The sequence below is a fragment of the Homarus americanus genome, unplaced genomic scaffold (genome assembly GCF_018991925.1).
Source record: "Homarus americanus isolate GMGI-L3 unplaced genomic scaffold, GMGI_Hamer_2.0 scaffold52806, whole genome shotgun sequence".
In the NCBI taxonomy this organism is placed as follows: Eukaryota; Metazoa; Arthropoda; class Malacostraca; order Decapoda; family Nephropidae; genus Homarus; species Homarus americanus.
Window position 1 is genome coordinate 1,837,400 of NW_024720773.1, and position 17,761 is coordinate 1,855,160.

Here is a 17,761-nt window from a genome sequence, read left to right on the forward strand (position 1 = left end):
GTGCTTTTTTTTTAGTAAGTTCTTTTTGTTATATTTTTTACTAAAAGTGTTATTTTATGTGGATAAAAATGTTACAATGGACTTAAAACTATAAAAGAATCATCTGAGCATGCTTGAAAACATATATATCGACACCAAGATCACTCAGATTGACCAACTACATAAACTTCTAGAAGAAAAATATACCTTTGAAGGTCAATATGGCGGCCATCTTGAAAAATGACCGCCATATTGGATTTTCAAATGGGCAATCAGGCAGACTTGACTAGTAACCATTAGAGAATTACCATGCCAAATTTGGTGCATGTATCACCATTTGCATGATTCTCTTGAAAATTTGCATTTAGCTGCCCCACTATAACGAGTTATCATCTGAACTGTAGTTATAGAAACACTGACTCAAACACAATAAATTATCCTAACATCTTGGAAACACTGAAGCATTATTATTTGGATCAAAAAGAAAAAAATCTCTAAAGGGCAAAGGAAATAATTGTACTGTACTCTGTGGAAAAGAACCATCTCAACTGTAATACCTTGGACTAACTCCTGACTCTTGCTCGTATGGTAAATTAATCGTAGATAACATATAAAAATAAAAAGTAACGCCATGTTCGCATTTTTCTATAAAATTTTTAAACGATTCTCAGCTGATGCCCGTAAGACCTAGTGCTTGGCGCTCCTACAATGCCACTTGAACCATTCCTGTGCGTCATGGTAATCTGCCCTAACACAGAAGCTGAAATATAAGGTACATAATTTGTTCAGAACAAGGCGGTGAGGTTCATTCTTGACATGAAAGCAAGAGATTTGTTGGTCACGAAGTTCTTCAACCACTGAACATGTTAAGTGTGGCTGATAAAGTGAGGCTGAACCACGCGTACAGGATTTTCAACAGACTGTGGCCAGAGTATCTAACAAAAAAACTTTGCAAGTATTAGGGATAAGAACCGGCAGGGCTCAAGACGGAGTGAACATGATTTTATGGTACCTGGTGTCCGCGGCCAAGCGAAAAACACCATCCTCTCTTCTGATATAACAGACTGGAACAAGTTACCTGACCACACCAAAACCGTTTCCGGTATAAACCAATTTAAAGATAATATAAAGAAGTACATAACAGATGAAGCTACAGCAAGAGAAGAGAGTGTGTACTAGCAGCGATAATGATCAGCTAGCCACAGATAGTCAAAGAGCAATGTAATGCTTGTTGAATGTTATCGAAAAAGACTCCCTAATACTCCTGTAGACATACTGTTGTGGGGTACGAGTTGTTTGGTTCACACTCAGGATGGGATGGAGAAAGGAAACTCACAATGTGCTCTCTGTATACATGTTGTATTGGATGTACAATGCAGCTTGGTGCTGGGAAGTGGCAGCGTGGTTACAAGCGTGATGTAGAGAGAGCTGATTGGTGAGGGTGCTCAGAGGAGGACCAGCTTGTGGGTCGCCATGCTCGCCGGCGGGAGCGAGGGCCGCCAGGCAGGAGCGGAGGAGGTGGTGTTACTTGAAGACTGGCTGTAGGTAGAAAGAGAGAGGTAGGTCACCACGAGGTCAGGTCTTATATAGCGGAGGTAGGCGTGGCTTAATAGTTGACCTCCGTCATGTAAGGTGGCGCTGGTTGACCTAGACCACGAGGCATACACTGGGGAATTCGCGGGGTCGGCTACTCAGCGACAAGCAGCTTTTGTAGGGAGGAATCACTACACTGTTACTGATCAGAGACCAAGCGTAAGCCTAAGCAAAAGACCTTCCTGGAAATAAACAGCTGACAGCTTTATTGACTGTCCTGGTCAAGTTGTCTTTGGCCTACTGTTACCACTGTTATTTACCTGCAGTGTCCAAATGTAAACCTGTATGATAACTTTACTGAATAAACATTACAATTTTGCAGCTTGCACTACCATATACCGAGTAGTCACTCCACAGACTGCTTATTTCTTACGTTTTCTATTATAGTTGATAATAGAGAACGATATACAGTTAGTCCAGGAGACTAGTCTAATATAGCAGGGGACTAAATTATGTGGTCGGTGAAACCTCGGTTGATGATAGATAGATATAATCAGGGGCGGATCCAAGGATGGGAGGTCCTGGGGGTCCGGACCCGACTTTTCATAAAAAAATCCAATTTTTTTTCTTTAATGTTGTATTGTACTCAGACTTGTTTTTGTATAGTAAAGAGTAATTACTATTGACATCAGGGGTATCTCCTATATCAAGTGCACATGGATTCAAAATTGCCTCAAAATGTCCATGATATTGGTCAGATTAAAAAAAGTAAAAATATTTCTGGGGGTGCTTGCTTTCGCCCACTCCCTCAATCCCCCAACTGAATGGGCTTGCCTGTTTCCCCCTCACAACTTCTTGGACCACCTTTTGATATTCCTGGATCGCCCTGATAATTTCAGGGGCATAACTTCCATATACAGACAGAAGTACGTGCGTACACTTGAATTAAAAAAAAAAAAAACCTTATAAAGGAATGCCAATACGGTTTTATGCCGTAAAGATCCTTCTTAAGACAATTACTCAAGGTACTAGATGTTTGGACTCAAATTCTGGAACAGGGTGAAAATATCGACATTATATATTTAGATTTTGCCAAGGCTTTCGACAGTGTACCCCACGAAAGGCTGAGAATTAAACTGGAAGTTTTTGATTCTGGGAAATGTCCTAGTGTGGATCGGAGACTTTCTGCATGGCCGCAAACAGTGAGTAGTGATTAATGGCACGAAATCGTCATGTGTACCAGTGACTAGCGGGGTGCACAAGGCAGTGTATTGGGACCGTTGTTATTTGGCTGTTTCGTTTGACTTGCAGAAGCTATACGCCCTCCATACAAATGGTTGTGGACGATGCCAGTATTTTAGGGAAATTAGGGCCAAACAGATTGTGAAAGGCTTCAAGAATGGTAGAGGAAATGGCTGCTAAGATTCAATGTAACGGATTGCAAAAGGATGCACCTGGGACGCACCAATAGTAAGGAGGTGTATCACATGTCATAACAGGACGAAGAGACTACATTAATTTAAACTGTGAAAAGAACCTGGGTGTATATGTCGACAAAGAACTTAAGATTTCGGGCCATTGTGAGAAGATGAATAAGGCAACGAAACTAGTGGGGTTTTATAAGAAGGTCGTTTAGATATCTAGATGGCCCGTCGCTCGTCACGATCTTCAGGTGAGGAGCTTCCTTCGTCTGGTGCCCGAGGTATGCTAGAGACTGCCAATTGATGAACATGCTAACCCCCTTCAGGATTTTGAGAGGCTGGGACAAATGCAGGGACAAGCCTCGCCCCTCAGGATCACACTAGTGAGTGAGGAGAAGAAATGGGAGGTTGTTGGCAGGAAAACTTGGCTGGGCAGGCATCTCAGGTGTGTTGTTTATTCACCAGATCGCACGGTAATGCAGGGGAACTTGCGATAGAAGCTCCTGCAGGACTTGAAGCAAAGGGAGGAGTCAGGGAGGAACGGAGAGAGGGTGTGCATGGGCTATATCTGGGGGAGGTAGTGGAAGCATGCGCTTCGCTCACCACCCAGGAGGGGGCACCAGCTCTGCCTCCCAGCCAGGAGAAGGCATGGCTCTACCTCCCACCCAGGAGGACTCGAGCGCCGTGTAAGCAATGACATTTCTAACCACACCCTGCAAAATACAGTGCACTTAGCAAATGCTGCAGCTTCTGAGAATGGAAGGGGGCCCGAGTTTTTACCAAGAGCAGTCGTTACCGAGAACAAATTTCGGCTTGAATGTCATGTACACTATTACTGACAGGTTCCTTGACAAGAGAGAGGAATTTAAAGCACTACTGAAGGTACACCCACTAAAAAATTATTCGGCACCCTTACAATATGACACGGGTAACCGAATAATTTTTTAGTCTAACCCGATATAGTAGGAGTTGTAGAACTGTTGCATGAGAACAGGAGAATCGACCCAGGGATGTGAGTTCAGTAATGACGGATATGTTTCATTTACGAACATTTTCTCAAGCAACTTGCAAGTGGGGTGTGATTATCTATGCTAGGCAAGACCTTAGAGCAAGCCAGGAGAGGGTAAGGAAGATGTTTTTGAAGAATCAAAGTAGTGTAAAATTAAGTTGAAGGGAGGAGATGTACTTATTGTCGGGTGCATTTACAGATACCCATACTGTAGCATACTAAATCAAAGGAACTTAAGAGCCTTAATAGATAATGCAACAATGTTCAACCCTAGCCACTTCCTTATCATGGGGGACTTTAATTATTATGGCAACATCGACTGGAGAAACTAGTTCATAACTTGCATAAATGGTTGAAATAACTCTGCTACTCTTTTGTAGAAACTCAGATAATTTTCTGCTCCAACATGTTAAAGTCGATGCATTGCAGAGCAAACTCCCAACCACTGGACCTCATCGTAACAAACGAGGAGGTATGGTGGCCAAACTGGAATTATCTAGCCCCAGTTGGCACTAACCAACATGTAATGCTGTCTTCAGATTTAACTGTTACCTAGTTCATGGCAAAAACCAGGCCAAGGTGCAAATACTACAAAGAAAATAACGACAGGATGAGGGAGGAGATGAGGGTATCCACTGGCCTGACTCACCAGGGCATAAGAACAAAACACTACGCTGTATATCATAGCAAGTAAAATGACCCATTTGATGGATAAACATATACCCAAAGGCCAAACCCAGTGCCTCTAGGTGTACAGGGGGGATCCCTGCATAAACCATGTGTCGGTCGACAAAGTTAAAGAAAACCCGATAAATTCAAGGGCGTGGTAATAGGTCAAACGATGAGCAGGATAGGAGGATGTATGCAAGAGCCAGGAATCAGGCAAGTCAAGAGTGTAAAGAGGGCTGAACAGGAGTTCAGAGGCTGGTTGTAAGCGAGTCAAGTCAAACCCAGAAGCTTTTTACTGCATGCAAAGTCGAAATTAAAAAGCAGTAGGGATATCAGACCTGAGGCTGAAGATGATAATTACGCAGATTCTGACCAGGACAAAGCTGAGGCATTGAACAGCTTCTTTTCCTCGGTGTTCACAAGAGGATGCGTTAACCTACCTGCGTTTGAGGACAGGCGGTTCGACACAGCACTGACCCACTTGTGTTCACAGAAGAGGTTATAAAATAAACTGTCAGGCTAAAGGTTCATAAAGGTGTCGGCCTGACATGGTGAATCCTGGAGTGTTAAGAGAGTTGTGCAAAGAGAGCTTGTTAGACCCTGAAGATCTGTTCTGTAAATGCTTGGATGGACAAGGTGTCCTAGTGATTGGAAAATGGCTTATGTGGTAGTCATCAAGAAGGGCGATATTCCTCCGAAAAACTATAGAACAGTGAGCTGACTAGCATAGTATGAAGTACTTGAAATGGCATTATAAGAGTGCCATGATGGAGCATCTACTGCGACGAAACAACCTTGTAAGTTGCCAGCACGGTTTTATGCCGGGGCGCTCCTGCTTAACACAATTGCTCCAAGGTATTGGATATTTGGACCATACTCTGGAACGGAGTGGTAATCTCGACAATGTATACCTAGATTTTGCCAAAGCTTTCGACAGTGTACCCCACGAAAGACTAAAATTCAAACTGGAAGGGTACGGAATTCGGGAAATGTCCTAGCGTGGATAGAAGACTTTCTACAAGACAGCAAGCAGTGTGTGGTGATTAATAGCACGAAATCATCGTCCGTACCTGTCACAAGCGGGGTACCACAGTAGGGTGTGTTATAGGAGGGAAGACCAGCTAAAACTAATGGCCCATCACTTTTTTGGTAGATTTTAGTGTATATAAACAGAAAATAATTTCAGTTTCAATATTTTGCAACCTTTTGCTAGGTAAATTTTAGCGTGAAATTTATCGAAAATCTAACGTACAGCTGCATTAGTGCATTACAATTAAATAGTGAACATTGCTTTCTGACTTCATTCTTTAACAACCCAACTAACAATATTTTTTTCTGTTTCAGATTCTGATGCATTTATAAGTTGATAATATTTGCGATGGCTGCTTGTGTCAGGACGAGGAACCAAAAATCCAGCCATCTCAGTCACTATCTTGGGTCTGGGAGAGAGCTCCTGAAGTCGGAGTTGCCTACATTGAGAGATGCTTTGAGATACGGTGTTTTAATCAGGCAAATCAGTGAAAAGAACCAAAGAACTTACACAAACAAAGACATTGCCAGTGATATGACCAAAGCTGTCTTGGCACAGTACACTCTGGCTAACGCTCAGTTCAAGCCTACAGTCATAACAAGTCAGAAGAAGATGAGTGAGAGACTGCTAGCCAGTTGGGAAAAGGCAAGAGATATCTCTCTTGGGAGAGGAAAACTTGCAGTTAAGGACAGCTTTGCCAAGCAACTGGACCAGTTATTTGACATAATTACTTGCAAGTGCCCAATTGTTCTCTGTCCTGAGTTTGGATGCGATCGTGACTGTAAATCCGAGGCCCACATCTCCTGTATTTGCAAGCGTGAACTGAAGATTCCTGTGATCGAACTGGCATTTGTCAAAGCAGAGAGAGAGAAGACTGGCAGTATAGGGGCTCTCATGATTTCTAGCCAAGATATTTCGGAGTCCAAGAGACAGGAGGCTGCCACAGAGAGACAGAAGAGGAGAAGAATTGCCGAGGAAAAGAGACTTGAGAAGGCCCAGGGTGAGGTAAAAAAGGCCGATGATTGGAGTCAAGCTGATTCAGAGTTTAATGACTTCCCCATGGCTGATCCGAGTGCTGACCAGGAGAATGGTGACTTTGTCCCTAATCCAGAAAATAATGATCCCAAACCTTCCAGGCATAAAATTCGAAATAGGAAAGATATCCCGAGCATAGCTCTGGCCAGCATGCGACACCACACTGGTCTCAGAGAAACTGCAGAGATAGCAACAGCTGCCTGGATTGACGGTGGTTTGATAACACCTGATGATGTTCACCTGGTGATAGATCATAACAAAGTAAGGAGAGCTCAGGAGAAACTTGTCAGTAACCTAGAAGAGGAGTTTGATAAGGGGATAAGAGAATGGAATCAATTGTTTGTTCTTTGATGGGAGAAGGGATGACACTAAAGTGTTCATGAAAGTTGGAGATTCTGACAAGTTGTTCCCTGCCATGGTGAAGGAGGAACACTACTCCTGCTGCATTGAACCAGGAGGGAAATATTTGTGGCATTTCACTCCAGAGAAAGATGACATCAGGAAACCAGCTGAGATAGTGGCAGATAACATTGTGAACTGGCTCAGAGAGAGGAACGTAGACCAGACCCTGCAGGCCATTGGAGGGGACAGCACCAACACGAACACAGGGTGGCAAGGGGGGGTCATACAGTGGATAGAGCGGAAGATTGGGAGGAAGCTGGTCTGGATTGTTTGTGACCTCCACACCAACGAGTTGCCACTCAGAGAATCTGATCTAGGAGCTGGATGGCAAGACTCTTTCAAACAACAGATGGTCTGGTCCTCTTGGCAAGATGCTGGACTCTGCCACTGAGTTAGAAATAAATCCGAGCTTTGAAAAAATCACAGTTGGCCCTCCACTCGTTGAGCTTGCACATACTGTCATTGACGACCTGAGTACTGACCAGTACTATGGTTACATGATTTGCAGTGCCATCAAAACTGGGGTCATGCCTGATAGACTTGCTTACCTGCAGATAGGTCCAGTCTCACATTCTAGGTGGCTCACAACGGCTCTCAGGTTCTGCAGAAATTGGGTCGCTCATCATAAACTGAAAGGGAACCAGCTTCACAACCTGAGACTTATTGTCCAATTCATCGTGAGTGTCTACTTGCCAAATTGGTTCAACACCAAGGTCAAGTCATCGTTCTCCGAAGGTCCGAGGCATGTTCTCTTCCAGCTTGAGCTCCTGAGGAGTCAGCCAAGGAAGGTTGTTCAGATTGTGGAGCAGACTGTGAGGAGATCTTCCTGGTATGCTCATCCCGAGGCAGTTCTGCAGACAATGCTCTGCAGTAAGGATGAGGAGGAGAGAAGAGTGGCAGTCAAAAAGATCTTGGATATGAGACTTATGAGAGGATCTGGGCATGACGAATCAGTTGGTGACGATTCCTTCAGGGTCAGGAAGACTCCTGAAGTCAATCTAGGTGCCAAGACCCTCACTGATATCATAGATCTGGATAACATCCAGGCTGGCAGTGAGCCCCCTCTTACCTGCAGCCTCACCAATGTTCAAGTCAGAGCTTTCCTGGACAACCCCATGCATGTCCCTGCCTGGCCCTCGCACACCCACAGTATAGAGCGTTGTGTACAGCAAGTGAGCGAGGCCAGCAGTCACGTGTATAGCCAGGAGAGGAGGGAAGGCTACATCCGAGCTCAGGTGGTCAGCAGGGAGGTGATGAGTAGAAACAGAAGCAAGAAAAACATGTTCTCTATGGTGTGCAGCAACACCGGGTCGTAGTAGTAAAACCGGTTTTTGTATTTGATGATTTTGTTTTCTAAAGGAATATTAAATTTAATAAATGTGTCAAGATCATTCGTTTCACTATTCTGGATCATTTTCATCCTGATAAATTAACCTGATACATTTACTTTACTTTAAATAAGCTATTTAGTGGTGTTGGTAAAAGGGTTGGAATACTGAATTTTCATAAGATTTCAAGTTAAAATTTACCTAGCAAAAAATGAAAACTTTTCAAATCTGAAGATATCACATGATTCTGCACATAGAACTACATCATTAATACCATGGGCCGATTTTTCAAACTCAAAAAAAAAAAATTCGCCTCCGTATGACACACCCTAGTACCACAGGGCAGTATATTGGGCCCGCTGTTGTTTGTTTGTTTTATAAATGACATGCCTGACGTTGTACACTCCTCCATACAAATGTTTGCCGATGACGCCAAGTTATTTCGGGAAATCAAGAAACCAAGCAGACTGTGAAGAGCTGCAGGAGGATCTCTGTGAGCTCCAGGAATAGTCGAAGAAATGGCTACTGAGATTCAATGTCACGAAGTGTAAGAGGATGCACCTGGGGCGTACCAAGGGTGAGGAGGCGTATCATGTGTCCCCACTGGATGAAGAATCTGCACTATTTAAAACAATGTGAGAAGGACCTAGGTGTGTATGTTGACAATGAGCTGAATTTCTCGGGCCATTGCGAGACGAAGGTAAATCAGGCAAAAAATTATTAGGTCTTATAAGAAGGTCGTTCAGATATCTGAACGGTCCGCCCCTCGTAACGATCTTCAAGAGTGAAGTGCTTCCCCATCTGGGGTATTGTCACCCTGTCTGGTCCCCGAGATATGTTAGGGACTGTCAGATAATTGAAAATGTCCAAAGGAGGGGCACCAGACTAGTGCCTTCACTACGACACCTCAGCTACATTGAGAGATTGGAGCGCCTGAACTTGCCTAGCTTATATTGCAGACGGGTAAGGGAGAACCTAATTGAGGTGTATAAGCATCTCAAAGGGAACTACTCAGTCAAGTGTCCTTACCTGGCGTTGGGGTCACAGCTCAAGGTTGAAGAAGCCGAAAGCCCAAAAAACTGTGAGGGGTTACTTTTTCTAAGTGAGAGTTGTGAACTCTTGGAACAACCTGCCAGAGAGCGTAGTGACGGCACCGAGTGTGAGCTCTTTCAAGACCAGATTTGACCAACACTGGAACAGGTTCAGATACATTCATGAGCCAGTGCATGCCCAGTATTTGCCAACAGTGCGTAACAGAGACGTGGCCTATCGTCCAAGCGGATAACGAGCCGATCATTGGTGAAGAGGATAAAATAAATAAAAATAAAAATAAAAAGATATTATGCGCCAGCGTCCATAAATCATCCTGTTTACCTGAGTTATAGGTGTGCACGTTCTCTCCAAAGAGTATCAGAGAGAACGGAATACTTTAGTGACAGCTGTATTTACGTTAACTTTTCAAATACATTATTCAAAACCCTGTATGTGGAGTATTAAGATACATAATACCAACAGATAATTAGGGCGTTCAAGCTCTTATGAGTTTATGTTGAACGTCTTAATTGTCTGTAATTATTGTGTAAAGTGAATATGTCTGACACTCGCTGAATCAGCTTAAAATACTTTGCTCCAGTACCGTGATGTAGTGTCTTTCAGTTGAGATTGAATTACATTGTTGATTTTCTTTGCATATCAGAGGACGTCATGAATACCCTGAATAGTATGAATTGTAGCGCATTAGGAAGCTTAAAAGCCTACTAATAAATTAGAAAGTCCAACGTTTTTCCGACCACTTGTAAGCTGACACCTGAAAAAATTGAATAACAATATTCAATATCTATTTTTTTTTTTACGGGGAATTGCCCGTTAAACTACCTGTAAAAAGAGAGAGAGGAAGCAACATTGCGGCGAAGAGAAAGGGAAGAAAGATTGTCAACTGAAGGAGGCGAATTAATAAGACGAATGTTTTGATTCCACCCAATCTAACAGTTGGGCGGAAGAAGTACTCCAAATTCGGACGAATGAATCCCTTATTTACTTGAAGCAACTGCTCAGGAATGAAGTAGCTACGGCATCTGTTTTAAATTATGTATTGTGCACAAGTGAGAACTCACATCTTGATTAGATTTTAAATATTAGCCTAAGGATATGAATGTAGACCATTATCAATAATTGTAATAGAACGATGTGTACAGTATCTATTACCGATACACTGTTCGTGAAACCCGGGCCGTGTAATTTCATCTGATACATGTACAGTATAACAGAGAAGCAGCCAGAAAATTCATGCTGACCCGCGCTCCTCGTAGGTATGTAGCCCGGTGTCCTACACCGCCATATTAAGTTAATTTGATTAATTTGACTTAGTTATACTTTTTCTGAGTATACAATTAGTTCTTTTAACAAAAGCGAATGTCTTACCATAATCTAAATTATCATACGACAATCGTTTCTTTGCCAGCTTACCCAGCTTCCACCGGCCAGGGTCGTATATACAGAAGCAGTAGATATATCACAAGTGTCATCGAATTACCACTAGTTGTTCCGCCAGTCTCTAGTAATTTCCCGACGATCGGTATCAGTGTACAGACAAAACAACAGACAGATTTCCACGAGCTAGAAATACACTTGTGAGCTGTAGGCTTCTTTAATAATCACTAAGTCTTCACAACACTGTTCACAGGGTCCGTCTTTACAACTGGGCTTCATACTTTGAATATACTGTATAGTTAGCACACTACCAGTGTACAATTCCTTAGTCTTTTCACTCTATATCGCTCACAATAATTACCACACTACTGTACTTGCACAACAATTATCTTCAGCTGTCACTACTCGGCTTGTACTTCACACTTTGAGCGGAAACGGTACACTGACTTACAAGTCTGAACAAAGTACGACTGGGAAGTTTAGAACGTTCTACTCTGATCGAGGCTTACAATACGTAAATCATAAAAAAAATGATGCAATACATTCTAGTGTTTTTTTTTACATAAGTAATACATCAGAATATACGTGAAAATCTCCCTAAACTTGCCAAAATAATTGCTGCTTGGAATAATAAATAATCAGAACACCCATTCACAAATTTTATAATGCTATATTATGCCTCGGCATAACACTACCCCCTCCCTAATCCTTGTGTCGTCCCTACACACTCATTCGCTATATACATGACAATCCTGAAACTTGGTAGGTCTCCTCCTCTTCCGCTGCTACTGCCGAAGTACTGGGAAGTCTTCGGAGTCCTACCTTGGCGTAGCAACCTCAGTCACATCCTCATCGTCGTCCTCATCTCCTGTCGCATCCAATTCCGCTAAGAGGGAACAGTGCCCTCTCCGGGTCCATGGTCGGGTTCCCCGGATCGGTACGGTCCTGAGTTCTTCCAAGATCTCCGGTCTGGTCTTCGTCGGTGGTCCGAAGATGCAGACCTTAGGAAAGCAGACTAGACAACAATACCTGATCATTTTGCAATTCCAGTCTCGACAAGTTTGCGTAAAGACAGATTAAAAGAAGTAGTTGTCCAAGGATTAATATCAGAAGAGTTTCTTCCTGAAGAAGCTGTTAGACTCATTACTAGTCCTGGGGACTTCAAAGAAAATGTGGTAGGTTCTCCTTTTCAGCTGGAGACACCGGAGATAGTGAGTGTGGAAGCTAACACCTTAGTTGACCTTGAAAGAGAAAAATTGTTATTTGAACGAAAAAGTTTGAAAGGGAGCTAATTAAAAGAGAAAGGGAGAGAGAGAACATGAATTGAGAGTAATTGAGACCAAACTCACTAACGATATTGACCATTTGTATAACAATCCTAATTATAATAGACACTGCGTCAACACGTCACGACACAGTGGTGCTGTCGCCCTATATGTTGATATCAAGTATAACACTTCTGTAAGAGATGATTTAAAGGTTCAGGAGGAGTACATGGAGAGTGTTTTCATTGAATTACGTAACGACACACGAAATATTCTAGTAGGAGTAATCTACAGAAGACCCCACACTAATGTAAGGAATTATCTTGATAAATTTTCGGAGCTTATCACTATCATAAGTTCAGAGAGGAAACATTGCTACATTACAGGAGATTTCAACCTTGATCTATTAAAATCAGAAACTGACACCTCAGTATTAGACTTTCCTGCTACCTGTCATTCTAAACTCTTCTTCAACACTAAAACCAAACCCACTAGAGTAACTGCCACCTCTGCCACTGTGATAGATCATATCTGGACTAACAACACTCCTAACAATCTTGCAAGTGGAATTATTTATAACAATATCTCAGATCACTTCCCAGTTTTTGCAATGTATAAAACAGCCACAAGACCTGAAAGGCCTAGTAGTTTCAATCCAATACAGAGACTACTGCACCGACAACATGCTCCTTTTTGAAAACAACCAAATGAATGCTAACTGGGATCTTGTCTATGCCTCCGACAACCCTAACGTGAACAGCTGCAATTTCTCTTGCATCTTCAATGCTTGCTTTGATAAATGCTTCCCGCTCAAGACTAAATCAGTGAAAACTATATCCATTTCCAAACCCTATATCACAAGCGAAATTAAGATAATGATAAAAGAAAAACACAAATTCCAAAGGAAATTTGCAAAAAGACCCATAACTTTCGGTGATGCTTACCGGAGTATCAGAAATAGAGTAACTCAAGCAGTTAGAAACGCCAGACGTAACTATTATACAAATAAGCTCCAGTTAGCATCAGGCGACAGTAAGAAAACCTGGAATGTCATGAATTCTCTTCAGAACAGGAACACTCAGCCTTCAGCCCCCCTCTCAGCTTTTTGATAAATGATTCAGTTATAACGGAACCCTCTCCCATTGCCAACCACTTCAATTAATATTTTATTTATGTTGGCAAAAATCTTGCAGAGAGCATCCCAGATCACCATGGGCAATTTAGAGACTACCTGCAAAACAGACAGCAAAATGAGCTGTTCTTATCCCCTGTCACAGAAGATGAATTACTGGCCAACATAAAAATGTCCAAAGATGCAGCAGCATTAAGAAAGTAGCCCACTTATTACTTCCTGTTCTCCTACACATTTGTAACTCCTCCTTCACTAGTGGTGTCTTTCTTGATAAAGTGAAAATTGCTAAAGTTCACCCAGCATATAAAAAATCTGGGGACAAAGGTCTCTTCAAGAATTACCGCCCCATATCAGTCCTCCCAGCCTTGAGTAAGATACTGGAAAAGCTAGCATGTAATAGACTAAATGCATTCTGCAATGCCAATAACATCTTTACAGACTCCCAGTTTGGATTTAGAGCTAGTCAAAAAATTGGGGGCAAACCAGGAGGAGCCCTGCCCATCGTTGAGCGAAATCATGGTCGGCCTGCCTGGTGATTTGCTGCCGGATATGGAGCGACGACTCTGCCAGACGAACGAAGTTGACCCTGGCTGTCAGTTTCTCAGTCTTTATACAAGTTGTGTCAATCATCAATATCTTATTTGCAAACAACTTAGTGTCCCAAACAGGTCCATCATGTATCACATGTGTATGGCAGGGTTACCCCTTCACAAATACTAATATGTTTTAATATCATTTTCATTATTAATAATCGATAAAACCGGAAAACCGACATTCCCATAATATTGTCATTAATATTCAACATTACACAAGCCTGCAATACAAGACACGTGTTATTATTGGAACCTCACGTGACTGTCAAAAACAGCTGATCACTACGCCACCGCTGACCTCGGGGGTCGGGGTCCTCAAGTCGGTGAGGTATGAACAGAGATACTGACAGAACGTATGCCACGTAAAACCTAGTTAAGTACTGCAAATGTGATACGAATATGTTCCCTCCTCTCGGTCCAGATGTCCATGTATAACCAAATAAGCTTATGCAATGTACATTATGTGACAATAAACGGGAGATTGTTTATGTATTATGTAATGAGGACATTCGTGTGTGTTCTTCGTTCCTGCCGCTCTCCTCACCAGTCCCATAGCTTCCTGTCTATGCATATCATAATTCTAACATTATTCAATTAATTTTTATGTACTACAAATCTCACCTGCAAGTAATCTTCCTGAGTACTTTATACATGGCTTGACAAGTTACAGGTATTATGCGAGACAAACTTTGTTTTGATATCCTCGTTCTATACTGAAGTGACATGTAGGTGCACCGAGTTGAAAGATATATGAGCGTTGCCTCTAGACGAGCCTCTGCAGATATATTTCCCTCATATTGGTATCCTGTTTTTATATATGGTTCCACTTTCGCTAGAAGTTTGTAAAAGGTGTTGGAGTCCATTCTCATGTAATTGGTGAAGTCTTGCTCATGTCCATCTTGCAGTTCACGTAAAATCGTGGCATGACTTCCCAAACTTGTCTTCGACCTAACCACTCTTGCACCATTCCCTTTCTGCATTTGGCTCTCTTTTTGCACATAGCAATTATTATAGTACACAACGCTATACTCTTTCGCTTTAACTGTCCGGCGATTATTCCTGCGACACACCATCGTGATCGTACTGCACCCGCCACTGCCGACCACCTACTAGCTACCGGCGCCCAACTATGACTGCCGCCAACCATCCCCGTGTGAACAACAACACACTGCTCGATTGTGTGGACGGGGCTTTACAGAGCGGGGTCTGCTACCAGCGACGTCTACCTGCTCCTATATAAAGCTCTCAGCCACGCCGTAACGGCCCTTCTACCTGAGCCCCGCAACACGCAACACCTCTCTCTACTCCACGCTCCCGAACCAACAAGACCTCTCAACAAGCTCCTCATCCAACGCCTCCTCTCAGCAAGCTCCTAATCACGGGAACTTCCCAGCACCAAAGTGCACTGTACATTCAATATATTTATATAAGAAAACCGCCATTGTGAGTTTCCCTTCTTACCTCCATCCTGAGTACGAGACAACATCACGAAACCCCACAGGCCCACTTCCAAAAACCAAGAAAGGTAACCAATATTTGTTGACTATAATGTGCCCCACAACTAGGGTATCCTGAAGCATTCCCAGTAAAAAATATTTGAGCTGAAACTATTGCTGATCTTTTGTTAAATTTTTTTTACACAAGTAGGTATCCCCAAAGAAATTCAATCAAATCTTACAAGTGACCTTTTCTCCAAAGTGCTATCGGTGTTAGGCATTAAACAAACTTTTTCATCGGCCGGCTTATCATCATCAGTCACAAGGTTCCCTAGAAAGATACCGTCAAACAGTAAAATCATTGCTAAGCAGAGTTTGTTTTGACACAAAAGCTGATTGGGACGAAGGAATTCGTTTCATGCTCCCTGCAATTAGAGAATGCCGACAAGAATCACTTGGATCCTCACCTTTTGAAATGTTGTATGGTCGTAAAGTAAGAGGGCCCCTTAAAGTCATACAAGAACAATGGTTTAGTCAAGAGACTTCTAATCAGACTGTTGGTCAATATCTTGATAATCTTAAATCCAAACTGAGTAAAGTAAGACAAATTGCACTAGAAACTTAATGAAATTATCTCAGCAATTAAATAAAGTAAACTAAGTTGTTCCAACTACTGACTGCAGAAAGCATACTCAACTTAATGAAATTGTATTGCAGGTGTCCTCAGGGTGACTCTGGTGAGAGATCTGTCCTCACCAACCAGGCGTTCTCTGCTGAGGACATAGATGTGGTTGGGGAGGATAGCCCTATTGTAGAAAGCAGGAAAGAAAACTCTAATATAATAAACAACATTAAGAATACTTACCAACCTTAACCGCTCAAGAGCAGGCTGATATTATTAAAGTACTGCAAGATAACTCAGGTGTATGCAGGGATAGTCCAGGTAGATGTCATAATGTTCTCCATGATATCAAACTCTCCACTAATTCCCATCTTGTACGACAGACTCCTTACCGACTCCGCCCAGAGAAGAAGGCCAAGATGAAGGACGAAGTTGACTACCTGTTGGAGCAAGATCTGGTGGTACCCAGCTACTCCTCACGGGCTTCTCCTTCCCTACTGGTCCCAAAAGATGGAGGTGGAATCTAGTATTTCAGAAACGTGGGATGTTCACATCGCCCGCCTTCGAGGTCTACAGAGCTTGGACGAGGCAGGCCTGACTATCAACCTGGCGAAGTCCCAATTCGACCAGGCCACCATCACATACCTGGGACACATCGTGGGTCAAGGACAATGTCGACCCAAAACTGCCAACGTCGATGCCATCCTCAACTTTGCAGTACCCACAACCCGCAAGTCCCTTATGAGATTCCTTGGAATGACGGGGTATTACAGAAGATACTGCAAGAATTTCATATCTGTAGCTGCTCCACTGACGTGGGATCAAGCTTGCCAAGAAGCCTTTAACCAGCTAAAGAAGGCGCAAGCGATCCTGTTCTCAAGTCTCCAAACTTCAATAAGCCCTTTACTCTTCATATGGACGCCTCAGGTGAGGGCTTAGGTGCTGTTCTTCTGCAGCAGGATGATTCTGATGGGGTACTTCATCTAGTCTGTTATTTCATGACTAAGCTGAAACCTCACCAACGCAACTATAGTACAGTTGAAAAACAAGGATTAGCCCTGGTGTCTGCCCTTAAGAAGTTTGAGTGTTATCTCCATAATCCTTTTCATGATATTCAGGCCTTCCAGACCATAATCCACTCATCTTCATCGAAAAGGTAAGTTACAGTAATCAACATATTCTGCGATGGGCCCTCCTAATCCAGCCTTTTCGTATCATGATTAACCACATCAAAGGAGAAAACAACATCTTGGCAGATGCATTATCCTGGGAAGCAGACCATTGACCATCATTGTTTGCACTGCATCTGTGACCCCTTCTATGTGTCGGCTGCCCATCTCCTTCGAGGTGCAGGTGTAACAGAGAAGGGTTACACTTGCATGTAAATACACTGCATTGTCACATTTATCAGCACGGCCACTACACACGACCAAACCACTAGTTACCAGCAGGCAACTAGTAAAAACAAGAAACAGGAGACGGCTTCTGATTGGTGGAAAAACATGGCCAGCTTTTGGGAGCACCATCTATGACTTGTATTACTAACACTTGTAGGTACACCAACACTTGTATTACTAACACTTGTAGGTACACCAACACTTGTATTACTAACACTTGTAGGTACACCAACACTTGTATTACTAACACTTGTAGGTACACCAACACTTGTTTTATTAATACTTGTAGATACACCAACACTTGAATTACTAACACTTGTAGGTACACCAACACTTGTAGGCACACCAACACTTATATTACTAACACGTGTAGGTACACCAACACTTGTATTACTAACACGTGTAGGTACACCAACACTTGTATTACTAACACTTGTAGGTACACCAACACTTGTATTACTAACACGTGTAGGTACACCA

General features: G+C 42.7%; 1 protein-coding gene across 1 annotated transcript; it reads left to right on the forward strand.

Annotated features, from left to right (window-relative positions):
- The first annotated feature begins 16,394 nt into the window (after positions 1 to 16,394).
- LOC121861110 (uncharacterized mitochondrial protein AtMg00860-like) lies at positions 16,395 to 17,416 on the forward strand. The gene is made up of 3 exons (XM_042358673.1): positions 16,395 to 16,811; positions 17,003 to 17,040; positions 17,296 to 17,416. Exons 1-3 carry the CDS (start codon positions 16,395 to 16,397, stop codon positions 17,414 to 17,416), a joined length of 576 nt encoding a protein of 191 aa, XP_042214607.1.
- Positions 17,417 to 17,761: the final 345 nt, after the last annotated feature.

Coding starts and splice junctions, on each gene's coding strand:
- LOC121861110 (XM_042358673.1), top strand. CDS start 16,395: ATGGAGGTGGAATCTAGTATTTCAGAAACGTGGGATGTTCACATCGCC. Junction 16,812..17,002: donor TCTTCATATGGACGCCTCAG/GTGAGGGCTTAG, acceptor CATGATATTCAG/GCCTTCCAGACCATAATCCA. Junction 17,041..17,295: donor CACTCATCTTCATCGAAAAG/GTAAGTTACAGT, acceptor CACATTTATCAG/CACGGCCACTACACACGACC.